This window comes from Bufo bufo, chromosome 4 (assembly GCF_905171765.1).
Source record: "Bufo bufo chromosome 4, aBufBuf1.1, whole genome shotgun sequence".
NCBI lineage: Eukaryota > Metazoa > Chordata > Amphibia > Anura > Bufonidae > Bufo > Bufo bufo.
In genome coordinates, this window is record NC_053392.1 from 586665226 (window position 1) to 586688289 (window position 23064).

Here is a 23064-nt window from a genome sequence, read left to right on the forward strand (position 1 = left end):
TCTATCTCATATCTATCTATCTATCTATCTATCTATCTCATATCTACTCCAGAAGGCATATTTTCTTCTGTTTAAGCCATTCTGTTGTTGATTTACTTCTATGCTTTGGGTCGTGGTCCTGTTGCAACACCCATCTTCTGTCGAGCTTCTACTGGTGGACAGATGGCCTTAAGTTCTCCTGCAAAATGTCTTGATAAACTTGGGAATTCATTTTTCCTTCGATGATAGAAATCCGTCCAGGCCCTGATGCAGCAAAGCAGCCCCAAACCATGATGCCCCCACCACCATACTTCACAGTTGGGATGAGGTTTTGATGTTGGTGTGCTGTGCCTCTTTTTCTCCACACATAGTGTTGTGTGTTTCTTCCAAACAACTCAACTTTGGTTTCATCTGTCCACAGAATATTTTGCCAGTACTGCTATGGAACATCCAGGTGCTCTTGTGCAAACTGTAAACGTGCAGCAATGTTTTTTTTTGGACAGCAGTGGCTTTTTCTGTGGTGTCCTCCCATGAAATCCATTCTTTAGTGTTTTACGTATCGTAGATTCGCTAACAAGGATGTTAGAATATGCCAGAGACTTTTGTAAGTCTTTAGCTGACACTCTAGGATTCATCTTCACCTCATTGAGCAGTCTGCGCTGTGCTCTTGCAGTCATCTTTACAGGACGGCCACTCCTAGGGAGAGTAGCAGCAGTGCTGAACTTTCTCCATTTATAGATAATTTGTCTTACCGTGGACTGATGAACAGCAAGGCTTTTGGAGATACTTTTATAACCCTTTCCAGCTTTATGCAAGTCAACAATTGTTAATCGTAGGTCTTCTGAGAGCTCTTTTGTGTGAAGCATCATTCACATCAGGCAATGCTTCTTGTGAAAAGCAAACCCAGAACTGGTGTGTGTTTTTTATAGGGCAGGGCAGCTGTAACCAACACCTCCAATCTCATCTCATTGATTTGACTCCAGTTGGCTGACACCTGACTCCAATTAACTCTTGGAGATGTCATTAGTCTAGGGGTTCACATACTTTTTCCACCTGTACTGTGAATGTTTACATGGTGTGTTCAATAAAAACATGGTAACATTTAATTCTTTGTGTGTTATTAGTTTAAGCAGACTGTGATTGTCTATTGTTGTGACTTAGATGATCAGATCACATTTTATTACCAATCTGTGCAGAAATTCATATCATTCCAAAGGGTTCACATACTTTTTCTTGCAACTGTATCTATATCTATCTATCTCATATCTATCTATCTATCTATCTATCTATCTCCTATCTATCTATCTATCTATCTATCTATCTATCTATCTATCTATCTATCTATCTATCTCATATCTATCTATCTACCTCATAATTATCTGTATAATCGATAGATATTAGATAGATGTGATGTAGCTTTATAAACAGACTGTGCGAGTTAAATCTACAATGATAAAACAACTATCATATTTAAATTATTGATGTAAAGCAGCCGCATCTTAAAGAAACATTTTACAATGGGTTTAAGCTGCGCGAAAAATGTATAATAGCGAGAAACGAAGAAGAAAAATGCTGGATTTATGTCAGGAATAAAGTGGGAAATTAACTTTTGCTGAGGCTGAAATCATTTAATTTTACTGCACGGGATTCTTACAGGGAATTTACTAATTCAATGCTTGCAGTTTTGTCGTAATTTTTGATTTTCTTTTTTTTTGTGTAAAGCTCGCAGAGCTGACGCCGACGCCACGGAAGACTGAAGTGGTTATCACCCATCGCGGTAATTACTTTCAAGTTGAAATAATTACTCTATCAATGTTAATGGTTTTTCAACTTCAATAAAGCACTCACCTGCCGATAATCACTGCTAACCTTGTGCTCCAGCGCAATTCCCTCTCTATTAGGAGGTTATAATATAGCTGATAGAGTGGTCACTTGTCCTGAACAGCTGCTGAATTTCACTTTAGACTTCTATGAACCATAAAAAAATTAGTCATCCGAGTAGGATGTGCTTGTAACAAGCCCTTGGATGGTAAAGAATGCCATCCCTAACCCTTGTCGTGTCTGGATGTGACCACTTTATAACATGGGTCCGACTAAAGCGTGCCGCCCCTTTAAAAAAAATAACCAGAAAAATTTGGGTTGCCTGCTCTTTGCAAGTTCTGTTCTTTTCTATGTTATACCAGGAGGGAGTGCAGAATTTGCAGTAGCTTCTGGGCCCTAAGGGGGCCCAAGGACCCTCTGCCACATGAGATGGAACCAGTATTGTGTACAGTAGATTGGGGGGGGGGGGGGGGTCCCTGGTTTAGATTTTCCATTGGAGTCCAAGAGTTTCAAGTTGTAACCAGATAAAATGAATGGATTTACATTTTAGGCTGTATTCACACATGTTGCTTTTCCTGATCAATGTTTGCTATCATTTTACTGTAATTCTTTAATATGCATCAATAATGCTGCAAAAATGGTACATGTGAATACAGACAAGGGGTCGGCTCATCTCTCACACAAGGACAACATCTGCATGGAGTTTGTATGTTCTTTCCGTGTTTGTGTGGGTTTCCTCTGGGTTCACTCCAAAGACATCCTGATAGGGGACTTAGATTGTGAGCTCCTTTGGGGACAGAGAGTGATAGTAGTGTCTGTACCGCGCTGTGGAATATGTCAGCGCTATAGAAGTGAGGGAATTAAATAAATAGACCAGTGTAAAACGCTGATCTATGATCAGTTCCCCCCAAAGAGTAATAGAAAGTTTTAGACCTTTTCATTATAATAATGAACCTTAATTTGCATATAAGGACCCTTTGGCCCCTTTCACACGAGCGAGTTTTCCGCGCGGGTGCAATGCGTGACGTGAACGCCCAGCACCCGCACTGAATCCTGACCCATTCATTTCGATGGGTCTGTGTACATGAGCGTTTTCTTTCACGCATCAGTTCTGCGTCGCAGCATGTTCTATATTCTGTGTTTTTCACGCAGCCCTGGCCCCATAGAAGTGAATGGGGCTTCAGTGAAAAACGCATTGCAGTGCGGAAGCAAGTGCGGATGCGATGCGTTTTTCACTGATGATTGCTAGGAGATGTTGTTTGTAAACCTTCAGTTTTCTATCATGCGCGTGAAAAACACATAAAAACGCATTGCACCCGCGCGGGAAAAAACTGAACAACTAAACGCAATCGCAGACAAAACTGACTGAACTTGCTTGCAAAATGGTGCGAGTTTCACTGAACGCATCCTGAACGCATCCGGATCTAATCCGTCACGCTCGTGTGAAAGAGGCCTTTAAGTAGTACTCCAGCCCAAAGCCACAATGTAGAATATAATAGGGGATTGCTAAAATATAATTTAATTTATAAAAAAATAAAAATAAAATGCTTATTCTAGATATTGGATCTGTAACAATAATTACTTCCGGTGTACTGCACTAAGATAGAGAATAGATAGATATGAGATAGATAAAAAGATAGATATATAGATAGGTAGATATGAAATAGGTAGATAGATAGATAGATAGATAGATAGATAGATAGATAGATAGATAGATAGATAGATAGATAGTCAGACTAGGGTTCTTTGGATCCACTGGAGAAAATTATGTTTGGTGCCCAACCCCTATGTCATCAATAAAGTTTAATAGGTTTTAATTTAAAGAAATAGACCCTAGTGGCAAGTGATTGGCTCCAAAGGCGGCTCCAAGTGTTCTTTGGTATTCCAATAGGCCAGTCTGATGCTGGATGGATAGATAGATAGATAGATAGATAGATATGATATATGATAGAAGATAGAAGAGAGATAGATAGATAGATAGATAGATAGATAGATAGATAGATAGATAATAGATAGATATATAGATAGATAGATAGATAGATAGATAGGAGATAGATAGATAGATAGATAATAGATAGATAGATAGATAGATAGATAGATAGATAATAGAGAGATAGATAGATATGAGGGTAGATAGATAATAGATAGATAGATAATAGATAGATAGATAGATAGATAGATAATAGAGAGATAGATAGATATGAGATAGATAGATATGAGATAGATAGATAGATAGATATATGATAGAAGATAGAAGAGAGATAGATAGATAGATAGATAGATAGATAGATAATAGATAGATAATAGATAGATAGATAGATAGATAGATAGATATGAGATTAGATAGATAGATATATAGATAGATAGATAGATATGAGGGTAGATAGATAATAGATAGATAGATAATAGATAGATAGATAATAGATAGATAGATAGATAGATAGATAGATAGATAATAGAGAGATAGATAGATATGAGATAGATAGATATGAGATAGATAGATAGATAGATAGATAATAGATAATAGATAGATAATAGATAGATAGATAGATAGATAATAGATAGATAGATAGATAGATAGATAGATAGATAGATAGAAGATACCATACATTCATAACATGACTCACCGGCAGAGTTAATGTTGACCCGGAGAACGTGGCTGCTGTAGGCACACTCGTGCTCTCCTGATACATGATAAGATATTGTCTTATTATTCCAAGAGGTCTTGTGGGAGCCGTCCAGGTAAGGCGCAGAGAATAAGCACTTGTTACTTTTGCTGTTGGTGGATCTAGATCTTCAGGAGCAGCTTCAAGTGTGTGGACAATGGACCATGAACTTTGCAGCATGCCCTCTCTGTTCTGTGCTGTGATGGAGTACTGATACTGTGTGTAAGGCTGTAAGTCTTCGGAAGAATCCCTGTATTCTAAAATCCCACCAGGTAAGGCGACGGCTGTAATATTGTCACGGCTGCCAGCAAGGCACCTGCAGTGGAGATGAAGAACATTTAGAAGCGAAACTTTTCCAGAGAACCTGGAATATTCTTGTAATTGTAGCTGTATAGCAAAGTATTGAGATGTTCTGAAGCCCCAAAAATGTCAAGTCAAAGTCCACCTAAAGTAAGTCCTACAGGACGTACCATAGATGCAGTTTCATAAAAAGCTGAAAGCAAACTTTTGATCACTGTAAATAATACAACCACATTGGATTCATTGGGATGGGTTTTCTTTGCTTTTTTCGGTAGGGATACATAACATTATGTCGTAGTAATTCTGCCTATTTATCTTGAAGGGGTTGTCCCACAAAGGACATTTGTCACCTATCCACAGGAAAGGTGATACATATCTGACTGCTGGGGGCAACACCACTGGATCTCATGACAATGGTCGCCCTAAGCCCTCCATAACTCCTCACTGTGGTCATCCAGCTAGAATGGCGAGGTGGTCATGCATGCGCCATCCAGCTCTATTCTATGTTTATAAAGCTGGTGGAATTGGCCAAATACAGCACCTGGTGACTGCTTCCACTAGCTTCATAAAAATGAATGGAGGAGCAGCACTAATTATTTTTTTTTTTGAAGTGATACATTTTCCATTGTAAAGCACCTCAGATAAAGCACATTAACTATTATACGGTATAGAAGCTTATCCAGCTCCTATGCAGATATATGTATCACCATGGTAACAGACTACAAACAAGCCCTGGGTGTAGTCTGATCCTGCAGTCATGGGTTACCCAATTCCTCCTGTCTTCTCTGCTAATCCACAGACAATAGAAGAGGATAGAGATTAGAAGAGAATAACTAATGACTGCAAGATCAGACTACACAGGTGTTCTGTTTGCAGTATGTAACCATGGAGACATATAGTTCGGCATAGTTGCTGTATACATGAAACAGTAGGACATTTTTAAATGAATTTACATACTTCATATATTGTTTTCATGAGTTGCAAAAGTGTACACTCCCTCTAAAACCGAAAAACTCTTTAGAGCTTTTTGATTCTGATATGAAACCTGTCATAAATATGATGTGGGGGTATATAAATATAATGCAATGATATGTATGTATCTGTAGTATAAAGTGAGGTAGACATAGTACATAACATGCAGATTTATGTTGAAAAGATGATTTTTGAAGCCTCCATTCCATCACTGCATAATGGAGCCAAGCAGACTGGGCCTGTACCAGCTACGGAGGTGCAAGTGGGCAACCTCCACCTCAGTTAAAAAGGACAGTTCTCCATCTTCCTGTCATATTTAACACCCCTGGCTGCCATGTACAGACTTAAAAAAAAGCATCTGCCCCCCCAGACAAAAATATTTTTAATATTTAGGGTTCCATTCCCCTCATTAATTCCACCCAAGAGAAGAACTGGGATTTGAATAGTCAATGATTGGGCCAACTGGAAATTGGAAAAAAAGGAAATTCTATAAAAATGTTGCATGGACATAACTCATTGTTACACAGTGTGGGAGTTACCGGCGAGCTGACCGTGTATCCATTTCTCCCCTTTCTCCCAGGGTGCAGTAAGTTCTAGGACTTCACTATATTTTTCTCCCATTTATTGCTGTACGCTTTTTTTTTTACTTTGTCTCATTTTACATCTGTTCTTTGTAAGCACTGCATGATTTTTTTGTGTATCAATTATTCACTTTATAAGCCCACTTTGTTGCTCTAAAGAATCCATAGCCTGAACGTGTGATTGTTGTGAGCAGCGAGTATATACGTGGTTTGGTTTTTGTAGCGTTTCTGGATTAAGGCAAAGTCAGTGGTGGTAGCTGTTGTTTGGGGAGCATGGTCTGTGCATGTTTGGGGTGATCTATGCTCACTTTGCAGCCCCAGAGTGGGAGCTGGTAGGTAGTTTGGCCCAGGAGCGTAGCGAAGGAGGGGCAGCCGGGGCATAGGTGTAGAGGCTGGGGTGGGCGCACCCGCCAGGCAGTTCATTTACCTAGTGAAGCATGGAGCCATCCGCTGATCTCCTGCGCTCCCCAGCAGCCACACATTGCACTGCTGGCTGTGTGGGAGGAGCAGTGAAAGCCAAGGAATAGGCCTCCTGCACAGCCAGCAACGCAATGTCTGTGTGTGAGCGCGTCCTGTGAAAGCCACTTGCTGGGGAACACAGGTATTAGCCCAATCATCAGGGAAACAGGTGAGTATTTTATTACGGAGCTGGAGAGGGTACTAGGGGCCAAATGTGGGCACAAGGAGAACATAACTACAGTGTAGGGGCTTAAAGGTCATCATAACTACAGTGAAGGGGCACAAAGGTGGGCATAAACACTGTGAAGGGGAAAAAAATGTGGGCATGACTACTGTGAAAAGGCACAAAGGTGGGCATAACTACTGTGAAAAGGCACAAAGGTGGGCATAAATACTGTGAAGGGGCAAAAAGGTGGGCATAAACACTGTGAAGGGGAAAAAAATGTGGGCATGACTACTGTGAAAAGGCACAAAGGTGGGCATAACTACTGTGAAAAGGCACAAAGGTGGGCATAAATACTGTGAAGGGGCAAAAAGGTGGGCATAACTACTGTGAAAGGCCCAAAGGTGGGCATAACTACTGTGAAAAGGCACAAAGGTGGGCATAACTACTGTGAAGGAGCACAATGGTGGGCATAACTACTGTGAAGGAGCACAAAGGTGGGCATAAATACTGTGAAGGGGCAAAAGGTGGGCATAACTACTGTGAAAAGGCACAAAGGTGAGCATAACTACTGTGAAGGAACACAAAGGTGGGCATACCTACTGTGAGGGGGCACAAAGGTGGGCATAACTACCGTGAAGGAACACAAAGGTGGGCATAAATACTGTGAAGGGGCAAAAAGGTGGGCATACATACTGCAAAGGGGAAAAAAGGTGGGCATAACTACTGTGAAGGGGCCGCACCTCTGATGCCTTGCCCCTGGTGCTGGAAAGCCTAGCTACACCTCTGGTTTGGTCCCTGGTGACGGGCCGCGGCCGCACGTATGTGGCAAGACCTAATGCCTGGTGACACACTCTACAGCAAGTACAGTATATACCCCCTATAGTGAAATAATTATTGGGTAGTGAGTGTATTTCACTATTTAAAGAGGACCTTTCACCGATTCTTACCCTATGAACTAAGTATACAGACATGTGGAGCGGCGCCCGGGGACCTCACTGCACTTACTATTATCCCCGGGCGCCGCTCCGTTCTCCTGCTATGCCCTCCGGTATCTCCGTTCCCTAAGTTATAGTAGGCGGAGTCTGCCCTAGCGCTGGCCAATCGCACTGCAGAGCTCACAGCCTGGGAGAAAATAACCTCCCAGGCTGTGAGCTCTGCGCTGCGATTGGCCAGCGCTAGGGCAGACTCCGCCTACCATAACTTAGGGACTGGTATCTCCGCCTACCATAACTTAGTGAGCGGAGATACCGGAGGGCATAGCGGCAGAACGGAGCGGCGCCCGGGGATAATAGTAAGTGCAGTGAGGTCCCCGGGTGCCGCTCTACCTATCTGTATAGTTAGTTCATAGGGTAAGAATCGGTGAAAGGTCCTCTTTAATGCATTTTTTTATTTTTTCATTTTTAATATAATAGAATCTCTGGCTTCCATGACACATGGACAACGCAAGCATATTCCTAGAAGAGGTTACTGTATCAGTGCTGGTCCTTTACCGATGCGGGACGGCTTGGTAATCAGACCGGGAAAAGATTTCATGTAATATAACGGGGGAGACAAATGTAAGGGTGCATGAATATAATGGAACGTTTCTTCCATCCTGCTTGACACAAAGCACTTTTTTGTCCTGATTTAAATAGGTCAAGTCTTGTGGCAAATACACAAGATCTGGGAGATATTTCCAGGACCGCCGCCGCTCCTTCAAGCTACTGTGATTTGATTAGGAATAAAATGATGTGGAGAGGAGCCGGGAATTACACTGAACACAGATATGAAGCGCTAACAGCAGACATAATACTGAGCATCATATTAAACCACTATGGAAACTTGTATTTCAGATTGATTTCTCTCCCCCTTTAGCCGCCCCTTCAGTTATCAGGCCATGTTCACATGTTGAGGACTTTGCACTTAAATCCTGACAGAACCTGCTGATATCCTGAAATGGGTAATAAAATACCCCACTTGCATTTCTCCGAAAATGTCAGTGCGGTAAAATGAGCGCACTGCGGATCCTGAGTCATTATTGCGAGGAATTCAATGCAGAAAAGCTGTAATTGGCTCCACTGAAATACAGTACCTTTGCGTATACACGTGGGGATCCGCTGGGGCATCCATGGCAGAAATACAGACCTTAGCCTAGGATTTCTGCTGCTACTGCTGCTGATTCTCCAAAACAACCACAGTGGATTCAGACATCCAGCCTGTGTGAACAAAGCCTTACAGAAAATAAGGAGGAGCCTGTTGCTGGAGTGGAGATAACATCTTGATACATTGTGTAATCCTAACATCTTGCATTGAGGCGGCACCTGTTTTCTTAAAGGGGTTATCCACTTTATTCACTACTGTTGTCCATTTTGTTTGTAGAATGACCATATGACACTTACTAATAGAGCCTTTGTTGAAATTCTGCACCATTTTGTATATTTCATAAGATATACTCCCTTGTTTGCCAGGTCTTTTGTCCCGTCCACACAGAGATCTTGTCCATAAAATGGCTGCTGATGTAGAGTCATATGACCAGGAAAATCACCTCCATGTGATGTCTTCTCCATTCATATGTACCAGCCCTGCCATCTGCACTTGTCCTGTTGAGAGTTTAGCGCAGGTGCAATGTGTTTGAATGCAGGAGACATCAAATGGAGGTGATATGCCTGGTCACATGACCCTCCATCGGCGGCCATCTTATGGACAGGATATCTGGGTGGACAGCAAAGAAGAGTTGCCTACCAAGGGGATGTGGCTTATGAAATATAGAAAATTACACAGAATATAAACAAAGGCTATATTAGCAATTGTCAAAAAATCATCTAACGTACACATTGGTCACAAGTAGCCAGAAAGTGACCAACCCCTTTAATACAGAATTTCCGTTTTCAGTACAGAACACATCCATAGAGCCCCATGCACCCATAGCGTCCTTTTGGCATACACTGCTTCTCAGCCGGATTCCCTATCCAAATCCAGTAACTCCCTGTGCTGCTTCACCCTGGTCTAACTTTGATGAGGTTGTTAGTGCAGCATGCCGCAGGGGCGTACGTGAGTGTGGGTAGTCGGATGGGTGTAGTCTTATTTGTTCTCATGGTTCTGAAGCTCCCTGAGCTCATGCATTGCCAGGAAGGGCTCACCAGTTCTTCCCTTCAAGGCACACTCCGGTTCTTGGCATTCTCCTGCGTTATGGCGCTCGAGGTGCCCTCTGTGTTGATGGTTTTACAGTGCAAGGCAGGGTCCCTGTTGTCGTGATGTCAGCACTGAATGTAGTGCAGGAAGCAATGAGGAGACAGTTGTGCAGCAGAACTGTTTCTTCAAATATAGACAATTCAGGACAGGAATGCAGAATTCTCAGATGTTACAGGTGTCTGTATTCGTAGGCCAAAATGTATCTCTTTAAAATAGTTGAAGCAACTACAGGGAGTGCAGAATTATTAGGCAAGTTGTATTTTTGAGGATTAATTTTATTATTGAACAACAACCATGTTCTCAATGAACCCAAAAAACTCATTAATATCAAAGCTGAATATTTTTGGAAGTAGTTTTTAGTTTGTTTTTAGTTTTAGCTATTTTAGGGGGATATCTGTGTGTGCAGGTGACTATTACTGTGCATAACTTAACCAAAAACAAATATATACCCATTTCAATTATTTATTTTTACCAGTGAAACCAATATAACATCTCAACATTCACAAATATACATTTCTGACATTCAAAAACAAAACAAAAACAAATCAGTGACCAATATAGCCACCTTTCTTTGCAAGGACACTCAAAAGCCTGCCATCCATGGATTCTGTCAGTGTTTTGATCTGTTCACCATCAACATTGCGTGCAGCAGCAACCACAGCCTCCCAGACACTGTTCAGAGAGGTGTACTGTTTTCCCTCCTTGTAAATCTCCTATTTGATGATGGACCACAGGTTCTCAATGGGGTTCAGATCAGGTGAACAAGGAGGCCATGTCATTAGATTTTCTTCTTTTATACCCTTTCTTGCCAGCCACGCTGTGGAGTACTTGGACGCGTATGATGGAGCATTGTCCTGCATGAAAATCATGTTTTTCTTGAAGGATGCAGACTTCTTCCTGTACCACTGCTTGAAGAAGGTGTCTTCCAGAAACTGGCAGTAGGACTGGGAGTTGAGCTTGACTCCATCCTCAACCCGAAAAGGCCCCACAAGCTCATCTTTGATGATACCAGCCCAAACCAGTACTCCACCTCCACCTTGCTGGCGTCTGAGTCGAACTGGAGCTCTCTGCCCTTTACCAATCCAGCCACGGGCCCATCCATCTGGCCCATCAAGACTCACTCTCATTTCATCAGTCCATAAAACCTTAGAAAAATCAGTCTTGAGATATTTCTTGGCCCAGTCTTGACGTTTCAGCTTGTGTGTCTTGTTCAGTGGTGGTCGTCTTTCAGCCTTTCTTACCTTGGCCATGTCTCTGAGTATTGCACACCTTGTGCTTTTGGGCACTCCAGTGATGTTGCAGCTCTGAAATATGGCCAAACTGGTGGCAAGTGGCATCTTGGCAGCTGCACGCTTGACTTTTCTCAGTTCATGGGCAGTTATTTTGCGCCTTGGTTTTTCCACACGCTTCTTGCGACCCTGTTGACTATTTTGAATGAAACGCTTGATTGTTCGATGATCACGCTTCAGAAGCTTTGCAATTTTAAGAGTGCTGCGTCCCTCTGCAAGACATCTCACTATTTTTGACTTTTCTGAACCTGTCAAGTCCTTCTTTTGACCCATTTTGCCAAAGGAAAGGAAGTTGCCTAATAATTATGCACACCTAATATAGGGTGTTGATGTCATTAGACCACACCCCTTCTCATTACAGAGATGCACATCACCTAATATGCTTAATTGGTAGTAGGCTTTCAAGCCTATACAGCTTGGAGTAAGACAACATGCATAAAGAGGATGATGTGGTCAAAATACCTATTTGCCTAATAATTCTGCATGCAGTGTACTTGCATTTTGCTAACTGACTTGTACCTTTGCTTCTAGATGTGGGGTGTAATACTTTTTTTAAGCAATATCTTGAAACCAATAATGGTGTCCCCCAGCAGGCATACACTTCTGCTGCATTATTTGTACAGGTTGCTAATCCACTCTTTCACCTTGGGACATGGAAAACTACACAGGTGGGCCAAACTGTGGCGCGTGCTCAGGCGCCGGAGGCTTCTCCTGAACACGGATGGCAAAGAGTCAATAAAGTGTGCGGCGGAACCCGCCTAGCCACTGGGCATTGGAGAGGCCTGGCTACCCGCCTCCTACCTGCTGACTATGGCCCCTGGTAAATTTGTACATTTGAATGCAATATTTGGGCATAGTTATATAAGTTAATGTATTTTTCTGTCTTTGGAATTTTGTTGTATGTTATGTGAGGGTACCCAGATAGCTAATTGTATTGTATTCGTGTATTCTGAGTGCCATTCACCTAATGATATGCACTCAGACTTGAGCTATCTGGGGATATGTTAAATGTCTGTGTTTGCTGTGGGGGTGTGACATTGTGTGTTTGGGTGGTGATTTCTGTCCTGTTGTCTCCACATGTGTATTGGCGATTTCCCTTTGTCCTGAGAGATAATTGAATTGCTCCTCGGGTGTCTCCAGGGCATGATGCATTGTGGGGATGTGTTGTGTCTGTGTATCCTGAGTGTTATGTATCTGTCCTGTGTCACAGTCTTCCTTCTGGTCCCCTAGGGGCGTGTCCACCAGATGGGGACCTGCATAAATAAGGGCGGGTAGCCCTCTATAAAGAGTTCCTGTTTTAACCCTCAAAGTGAAGTGTCGTCTCATTCTTGGGGGAGGATTTATTGTATGCTGTTCCAGTCTGACTGCTAGGAGTGTAAACCTTTTCGTATGGTTTCCTATTCAACTGTCTACAGCATTCATATGCTTGAGAGGATTTATATGCTTCTTCGGTTCAGTGATTGTGGTGTCTGCCAGAGTGCTTGGAAACCTCAGGAAACGCTAGGAGCATCCATCAATGGAGGTACTCAGTCGGGGTGCCAGGTGATCCGTTACATTGGTGGCAAGCAGTGGGATGGCGTCCTGGTGTGAGAGGAACAACACCCTGGAGACACAGGAATTATTATGGAGCTGCATAGAATCAGCGAGTCCCTGGACAACGCTCGAGGTAGAAAATAAATTTAACCGGAGGTTACAGAACCTCTTGGCACCACTGGTCAAGCCAATAGTAGAGGCAACCAGGTTGGACTGCAGAGAGAGCGCCGGACAAGAGATGTGAGCGTCTTCCCAGCAAGGAGCAGCGATTACAAGCCAGAGTGGCCCTACGGATACCTATGCTGGGAGAACAGGCCCAGGAGGAATTGGTGATGCAACTTAATTTACTGGCATGGAGGGAACTGGGTCTCGATGATGCATACGTTGGTACGCGGTTCAGCGGGTTCCCGGAATGGCCAAATTTGACAAACCCGAGGGCAAGGATTATAATGGCCCTGGCTTATTATGGGGGACCTTTGCAGAACCGGAATTTGGGAGTGCGGCAGAGTCGCGGCTTTGGGACATATTTGACTACAGAGAGGCCGGGCTGGATCTCCCTATGGCCGAAGACCTAAGGCCAGACCTGATTGAACTGGCTGTCCAGGAATGGGAACTGGAGCAGGATTACCAGCACCTGTTCAGCTCCAGTCAGTCACCCTATACCCTGCAAGTACCACCAGAGCAGTGGGAGATCGAACAGAATTATGCGGACTTATATGATCAAGTGACAACGCCTGTCTCTAACCTGATGGGGCTTATGGACTGTACACCATTGGGAGCATTGTGTTTTGTTCCCCCTCCCAAACAACTAAGCCCGTCATCAGGAGACCTGCATTCGGTACCTCCTACTCCCCAACCAGCCCCAGAAATGAGGGACCTTATCGACTGGTCCGGGGAAGACCCACAGATGACAGATGGCAGGTGGAGATGGGACTGCGGTCTCTCTACCGGCCCTACAGGGATGCTGGGCAGTTGGCCCAGATCCCCAGCGGCAGAATATTCCACCGGGAGGGGAGAATCTCGTTCCCCCTCCCCAGCGGCAGCCTAGCCCACCAAGGGGAGACAGTAAGCCCCACAACAGTACAGATGGGACAGTAGTCTCTGCACCTACACCACTGGGGATAGGGACAGTCTGTCCTGGTCCCCAACAGCAAGACAAAGTATTGGAAGGGAAGACAGTCGTTTTTCCCCTACAACAAGAGAGGGTGTCGCAGGGAGAGGAGCCTGTTACCTCCTCTCCCCACTGGCAGTCTACGGTTCATGGAGAGGATCCTGTTACCACCTCTCCCCAGCGGCTGAAAGTGTGTAAGGGAGAGGAGTTTGTTACCCCCTCTCCCCAGCGGCAGCCTAGCACACCAAGGGGAGACAGTAAGCCCCACAACAGTGCAGATGGGACCGTAGTCTCTGTACCTGCACCACTGGAGATATGGACAGTCTGTCCTGGTCCACAACAACAGGACAATGTATTGGAAGGAGAGGCAGTCTGTTTTCCCCTACAACAAGGGAGGGTGTCGCAGAGAGAGGAGCCTGTTACTCCTTCCCCCCAGCAACAGCTTTGTTCAACCAGGGGAGAGGGCACCCTGGCTACCTTCCCCCCAAGCCATGGATCTACAACTGGGCACAAGTGGCAGGGGGCCATAGGGACAACTACACCCTTGGAGAAAGGCCGGCTGACTATCAGAGCCCCAGACCGACTGGAGGTCTGGAGTCTGGATAGTCTCAATGGGAAAGGGGAGAAATGTGGCGGAACCCGCCTCGGCACTGGGCATTAGAGAGGCCTGGCTACCCGCCTCCTACCTGCTGACTATGGCCCCTGGTAAATTTGTACGTTTGAATGCAATATTTGGGCATAGTTATATAAGTTCATGTATTTTTCTGTCTTTGGAATTTTGTTGTATGTTATGTAAGGGTACCCAGATAGCAAATTTTATTGTATTTGTGTATTCTGAGTGCCATTCACCTAATGATATGCACTCAGACTTGAGCTATCTGGGGATATGTTAAATGTCTGTGTTTGCTGTGGGGGTGTGACATTGTGTGTTTGGGTGGTGATTTCTGTCCTGTTGTCTCCACATGTGTATTGGCGATTTCCCTTTGTCCTGAGAGATAATTGAATTGCTCCTCGGGTGTCTCCAGGGCAGAGAGGAGGAAACCATGATGCATTGTGGGGATGTGTTGTGTCTGTGTATCCTGAGTGCTACATATCTGTCCTGTGTCACAGTCTTCCTTCTGGTCCCCTAGGGGCGTGTCCACCAGATGGGGACCTGCATAAATACGGGCAGGTAGCCCTCAATAAAGAGTTCCTGTTTTAACCCTCAAAGTGAAGTGTCGTCTCATTCTTGGGGGAGGATTTATGGTATGCTGTTCCAGTTTGACTGCTAGGAGTGTAAACCTATTCGTATGGTTTCCTATTCAACTGTCTACAGCATTTATATGCTTGAGAGGATTTATATGCTTCTTCGGTTCGGTGATTGTGGTGTCTGACAGAGTGCTTGGAAACCTCAGGAAACGCTAGGAGCATCCATCAACGGAGGTACTCAGTTGGGGTGCCAGGTGATCCGTTACAAAGTGCTTTTTAAGACTGGTCTTTCTCTATACCTCGCTTGCATCTGCTCTGCTTTGGAGATGTTCTGGTTCTATCCTGTATGGTGCCAGGTCCAGGATGAGCTGGCCTGTGAGCTACATGCTTCTGCATCCTTCTCCTAGTATAAAGTACACAGAAATATATTATTTGCACTTTCTTTTGCAGTATAATGCAACTCTTGGAGCAGGATGCTACAATAGGATTTTTTTTTGTATTTTTGTTCATTTTGGCCAGCCTCTAACCTTTATTACTTTGCCCATTTTCCAGTATTTCAGCCTCTTCTCAGGTTTTCTTCCCTTGGTTGTTGCAGAGGTTTGGTGGTATTCTTGATTCGATTTCTGCCTTGGTTTTCTCATTATGCTTTTGTCTGCTCCGTACCACCACATTCTGTAACTGTGACCTGGATTACTATTTGACTACGTCTGTTTTCTGCAATCAGCATGGACCAGACGTAGAGTCCAAACCTTCCATGGGTCAAGAATAAAGACCTTTAGACTCCATGCCTTAGTTAATCCAACCATAACAAAGATGGTCCACTATATCCAGTGACCCAGATGCTGTTGAGGGTCAGTAGGCCAGGGAATACCTTTAAGGGAGTGGGCTCACTCACAAGTTTGCCTAAGAACTCTGCCATGAATAAGGAATGGGATCTAGACATCCTCCAAGAGCAACCTCTCCCAATGATCCAGGAGCAATGTGGTGATGACCATTACGTTTTCTAGCATGATAAAGCACCATGTCACAAGGTCAAAGTGATAACCAAGTTGCTCTAGGGATAAAACATTGAAAATCTGGGTAAATGGGCAGGAAGCTCCCCAGATCTCAATCCCATTGAGAACATCTTCAAAAAGCAGAATGTGTAATAAACTCCAAGCACTAATTAGGCAAGAATGGGTTGCCATTGGTCAGAATTTGGCCCAGGAGCTGATATCCAGCATGCCAGGGCAAATTTTAGAAGTAAAGAAATATATTGGAAATATTGAGTCTTTCCTTAAACTTGATGGATCTGTCAATTAAAGTTTTTAAAAAACGTATGAAATACCTATAATTGTACTGCAGTATACCATAGAAACATCTGACAAAAAGATCAAAAAACATTGAAGCTGCAAACTTTATGAAAAACGAAATTTGTGTCAGTCTCAAAACTTTTGGCCATGACTGTAAAGTCCTGTCCTGGGAGGGAGACACCTCTAGTGCTGCCTACCTTCTGGAAAATGATCATCACACTAGTGGTATCATTTTGCACCTTTTTGGTGCTGCCAAGTAATGTAGTACTTGCAGTGAATTTGATTGAAAGGTTAGAACATGGAGATCAGGACCTGTTCGACGGGTTGAAATCCAGCCTGTGTTGTCCCCAAAAACCCACTTTTTCAACAGTTAGACATTCTGCCTAGATACTGGCTTCCAACAAATAACTGATGTCTGTGGGTAACTGTATGTTTCCTGTATAGAAGCAAAGTCCAGTACTATGAAATAGTAAATTTGTAAAATTTCTTTATTAGTCTATGGAAAAAACTATAAAAAACATTGTATTATTGTGAATTGTGAGATTCAGGAAAAAATATATTTAACATGACTTAAGGTGCATAAAAGTTTACTAGACTATAATAGAAGATATATATATATATATACAGTACAGACCCAAAGTTTGGACACACCTTCTCATTCAAACAGTTTTCTTTATTTTCATGACTATGAAGGCATCAAAACTATGAATTAACACATGTGGAATTATATACATAACAAACAAGTGTGAAACAACTGAAAATATGTCATATTCTAGGTTCTTCAAAGTAGCCACCTTTTGCTTTTATTACTGCTTTGCACACTCTTGGCATTCTCTAGATGAGCTTCAAGAGGTAGTCCCCTGAAATGTTTTTTACTTCACAGGTGTGCCCTGTCAGGTTTAATAAGTGGGATTTCTTGCCTTATAAATGGGGTTGGGACCATCAGTGGCGTTGAGGAGAAGTCAGGTGGATACACAGCTGATAGTCCTACTGAATAGACTGTTAGAATTTGTATTATGGCAAGAAAAAAGCAGCTAAGTAAAGAAAAACGAGTGGCCATCATTACTTTAAGAAATGAAGGTCAGTCAGTCAGCCGAAAAATTGGGAAAACGTTAAAAGTAAGGGCTATTTGACCATGAAGGAGAGTGATGGGGTGCTGCGCCAGATGACCTGGCCTCCACAGTCACCCTTTAAAAGGCTGGACTAACAGCTTACCAAAAAGAATGTACGATAGGGTTAGAGGAGACAAAATACCTGGGGTATGTCATTGGGTGCGGAGTCATCAAACCCCAAGCGAACAAAATAGAGGCGATACGGAATTGGCCCCGACCTGTCACTACTAGGCAAGTAAAGTCGTTCCTGGGAGTGGTGTGATATATTTTATGAGGTTTGTCCACCACTTTGCTACGGTGGCTGCACCCTTGACAGGGCTCTTGAAGGGACGCAAGTCAGTGATGGTTCACTGGGATGATCAGGCGGAAAAGGCTTTCTCCGCTTTGAAGTCGGCCCTGTGTGGGTCCCCGGTTTTGGTGACGCCCGACTTCAAAAGGAAGTTTATAGTACAGACCGTTGCCTCCGAAGTAGGCCTCCTTACCCCAGCCGAGACCCGGTACAATATAGTGGAGAGAAAGTGCCTGACTATCAAGTGGGCACTAGAATCTCTGGCTACTATTTGTTGGGGAGAAAATTCCGCCTGCTGACTGACCACTCCCCTCTTAAATGGATGAGCCAGACCAAAGGCAGAAATGACCGGGTCACCCGGTGGTTTCTCTTTTTACAGAGCTTTGAGTTTTTGGTGGAACACAGGGCAGGCCGGTTACAGGGAAACGCGGATGCCCTGTCCCGGGTATACTGTCTAGCACGTGTTCACCCCCTTAGGGTTGAACAAAGGGGGGAGGTATGTAGGAAGATACAAGGGGTTGTCATTGATGGTAGGTATGTGTCACCGAGGTTCCTGGCCTCGGTAAAGTAAGATCCGGTATTTTCATGTGTCAGCGGCAGCTAATGCTGATTGACACTTTTGCTATTTAGTATGGCTGTAAATAGCTGATCCGGGACGGCTCTTAATGGGAGTAGTCAAAGTGCTGGGTGGGTGACTACTCCCCACGTTCCAGGCCGGGTTTTGTCAGCACCTGGCTATCCTTAAAAAGGCAGCTGGGCTCAGCAGCAGAGAACGCCCTGTGTGTTGCGATCTGAGCCCTGTGCTGGGCTGAAAAGCTGAGACCCATGTGTTGGGAGAGCAGGCCACCTAAAGCCTGCATTTAGACTGCTGGAGACAGAACTGCCGACAAGATGACGTAATTTTGTTATGCATGAACTATCTACTCTCTGTGAACAAACACCAACCCTGCAAAGAGTGTTTTTTGTTTGACCTTATGTGTGAATAAACATGGACATTTGAATTACGGACTTTGCCTCTGTACTGCACCCATCCCAACTACCAGATATAAATAATAAAAAAGTAAGGTAAGTAACAGTCACTGAAAGCTGTGAAAACAAATGAGTTAGCGCCACTTGCCAACTACATTACAAGGAATTAAAGGGGAAGGATTCAATAAAATATCCTGCTATACAGACATAATGGTCAGAGGTGTGCAGGAAGGGGCTGTCACAGCCAGACAGCTGAGAAGCGCTCACAGGAGCTTCTCAGATCCTCCTCCTTGAATTTCTTTGTTTTGGTTTAGTTTCTCATCTCGTTAGTCTATCTCAGCTGTCATGCAGTCAGACTGATCGCTACCCTTTAAGTTCCTCCCCATAATGCAGTAGTGTGCGGCTGATACAACTTCCTGGAGTGTGTGCGCATGCTGTTCCCAGTTCCCAGTTCCCAGTTCCCAGTCCTCAGTCCTCAGTCGTCTGCAGATATGTACTGTTTATGTATTTATGTTTTTGTCTTTTCTGGATCCAGGTGACCCTGACTCCCTCCGTGTCAGTGTAGGGAGCCGGTGGTCGTGTCCCTTCACTATTGTAGGGTCTTCAGGTAATAGATAGCCGAGGAACATGGATATGCGGCCATCCACCTTTGGGGTGTTCGCATAGGCTGAGCAGTGAGGGAGAGCGGCAGCTCTATTGCAGGGGTCTCCCTTTGTTCCTTAGTTGTGGATCCAGAGAGACATTGTTTATATGGTATTGTCTTGTTTCCTGTACACCATCCGTGACATTATCAGCCACCAAAACCGTCTCAAGCATGGATCCGGTTTCACTTTTGGCTGAACGCCTCCAGGGTCTTTCATTGGAGGTAGCTGATCTCCGTAGGATTTTTTCTCAGTTTCAAGTGACCGGTTCAGCTTGCGTTCATGGAGTTTGTGCTGAGCCCAAGATCTCGCTCCCGGATACGTTCTCTGGGGGTAGTGAGAATTTTGTGCGTTTTAAAGAGGCTTGCAAACTCCATTTTCGCCTTCTTCCCCATTCTTCTGGTGATGAAGAACGGAGGGTGGGGATCATTGTATCGCTGCTCAGGGGTAACGCTCAGTCTTGGGCCTTTTCGCTACCGGAGGGGGCACGGCCCCTCCGCTCAGTGGATGAATTATTTTTAGCCCTGGGTCAGATATATGATGATCCGGATCGTATTGCTCTGGCTGAGTCTAGACTACGTCTGTTATGCCAGGGTAAACAATCCGCAGAGATATACTGCTCCGAATTTCGGAGATGGGCAGCTGATACTGGTTGGAATGATGCTGCACTCCGAAGTCAATTTTGCCATGGTCTTTCAGAGGGATTGAAAGATGCATTTTCCTTTCATGAGAGGCCTATCTCCTTGGACTCTGCTATGTCTCAGGCCGTTCGTATTGACAGGCGTCTTAGAGAGAGACGAGAGATCTCTCCTTCTTGTCCTACTCAGTCTCGGAACAGTGCAGCGGTCTCATTCTGTGCGCAGGAGTCTCAGTCGCTGTCAGCCCCTTCTGAGCAGGAGCCCATGCAGCTGGGGTTGATTGCCTCTGACAATAGAAGATTCAGCCCGCATGGGAGGGTTTGTTTTTGTTGTGGAGGTATAAATCATTTGGCAAATGTTTGTCCCTCAAGGAGATTCAGGCAGTTTTCTGGGAGTAATAAAGAGACAAAAAGGAAAAAATCTTTTAAAAATGTTACTATTGGCAGGGTTGAGGCGGAAATTGAAGGTTTTCCGTTTGCTTGTAGTTCCCGTTTTGTCCTGCCTGCTAGGGTGGCGCTAGAGAGAAAGAGCATTTTTTGTGAGATTTTTGTGGATAGTGGAGCAGCTGTCAACCTCATTGATAATCAATTTGCAATAACTCATGGTTTCCAGGTATGCACTTTGGGAAGGGATATTCCTGTTTTTGCTATTGATTCAGCTCCACTTTCTCAGAAATCATTAAAGGGCATAGTTCACAATATCCGTTTAATTGTGAGTGATGCTCATGTTGAGGATGTGTCATGTTTCGTCCTTAGCGGTTTGCCTACTCCTCTAGTGTTGGGGCTACCCTGGCTCACTAAACATAACCCCACCATTGATTGGCAAGCGAGGCAAATAAATGGTTGGAGTAACTTTTGCAGAGAGAATTGCCTCATAACATCTGTTTCTGAGGTTTCTACTAAGACTGTACCACCTTTCCTCTCTGAATTTTTGGATGTCTTCTCTGAGAGTGGAGTTCAGGGTTTGCCTCCGCACAGGGAGTATGATTGCCCTATTAATCTCATCCCAGGCGCCAAGCTGCCTAAATCTCGTTTATACAATCTCTCCCAACCTGAGAGGGTCGCTATGCGGGCTTATATCTCTGAGAGTTTGAGAAAAGGACACATACGACCCTCAAAGTCACCTGTTGCCGCTGTTTTTTTCTTTGTTAAGAAAAAAGATGGTTCTTTAAGACCTTGTCTGGATTTCAGGGAGCTGAACAGTATCACTATTCGTGATCCTTATCCGCTTCCTCTGATCCCGGACCTGTTTAACCAGGTTGTTGGGGCTAAAGTCTTTTCCAAATTAGACCTAAGAGGGGCATACAACCTGGTTAGGGTCAGAGAAGGAGACGAATGGAAGACGGCTTTCAATACCCCTGAGGGCCATTTTGAGAATTTGGTTATGCCTTTTGGTTTGATGAATGCCCCAGCCGTTTTTCAGCATTTCGTCAACAGCATTTTTTATCATTTAATGGGAAAATTTGTATTAGTGTATTTGGATGACATTTTGATTTTTTCTCCGGATTTCAAGACTCATAAGGAACACTTACGTCAGGTCTTGCTCATTCTGCGGGAGAATAAATTATATGCGAAACTGGAAAAATGTGTGTTTGCGGTTCCAGAAATCCAATTTCTGGGGTTTCTTGTCTCCGCTTCTGGTTTTCGCATGGACCCCGAGAAGGTCCGCGCTGTGCTTGAGTGGGAGCTTCCTGAGAACCAGAAGGCGCTGATGCGTTTTTTGGGCTTTACCAATTATTACAGGAAATTTATTTTGAATTATTCCTCTGTTGTTAAACCACTCACTGATATGACCAGAAAGGGGGTAGATTTTTCTTCCTGGTCGGTAGAGGCGCGTAAGGCCTTTTCTAATATCAAGGAGAGTTTTGCTTCCGCTCCCATCCTAGTACAACCTGATATTTCGTTACCCTTCATAGTTGAGGTTGATGCTTCTGAGGTAGGGGTGGGTGCGGTCTTGTCTCAGGGTTCCTCTCCTGTCAAATGGCAACCGTGTGCCTTTTTCTCAAAGAAACTCTCCTCCGCAGAGAGAAATTATGATGGGGGAGATAGGGAATTGTTGGCCATCAAGTTGGCTTTTGAGGAATGGCGCCATTGGCTAGAGGGAGCCAGACACCCTATTACCGTGTTTACTGACCATAAAAATCTGGCCTATTTGGAGTCAGCCAAGCGTCTGAACCCGAGACAGGCCAGATGGTCTTTGTTCTTTTCAAGGTTTAATTTTGTTGTTACGTTCCGCCCTGGGGTTAAGAATGTGAAGGCAGATGCCCTGTCACGTTGTTTTCCAGGAGGTGGGAATTTTGAAGACCCGGGTCCCATTTTGGCTGAAGGTGTGGTGGTCTCTGCTCTTTTTCCTGAATTGGAGGCAGAGGTGCAGGCAGCCCAGTCAGAAGCTCCTGATCTTTGTCCTCCTGGGAGGTTGTTTGTGCCTCTCGCTTTGAGACACAAGATTTTTAAAGAACACCACGACACGGTCCTTGCTGGGCACCCGGGGGCAAGAGCCACACTGGATCTCATCGCTCGGAGATTCTGGTGGCCTGCGCTTCGTAAGTCGGTTGAGGGTTTTGTGGCAGCTTGCGAGACTTGCGCTCGTGCCAAGGTCCCTCATTCACGGCCATCAGGTCCTCTCCTTCCTTTGCCCATTCCTTCCCGTCCTTGGACACATCTGTCCATGGACTTCATAACGGACTTGCCTCGTTCCTCGGGGAAGTCTGTGATTCTGGTGGTGGTGGACCGTTTTAGCAAAATGGTGCATTTTATCCCTTTCCCTGGTTTGCCCAATGCTAAGACGCTGGCGCAGGCATTTATTGACCACATTGTCAAATTGCATGGGATTCCTTCAGACATAGTCTCTGATAGGGGCACGCAGTTTGTTTCCAGATTCTGGAAGG

At 44.3% G+C, this 23064-nt stretch overlaps 1 protein-coding gene across 1 annotated transcript in view; it reads right to left on the reverse strand.

Annotated features, from left to right (window-relative positions):
• USH2A (usherin) overlaps window positions 1-23064 on the reverse strand; it is a 1179609-nt gene that overhangs the window by 121525 nt on the left and 1035020 nt on the right. The window contains exon 64 of the mRNA XM_040430191.1: window positions 4475-4782. Coding sequence (XP_040286125.1) covers window positions 4475-4782 — 308 coding nt within the window. The remainder of the gene's footprint in view (window positions 1-4474; window positions 4783-23064) is intronic.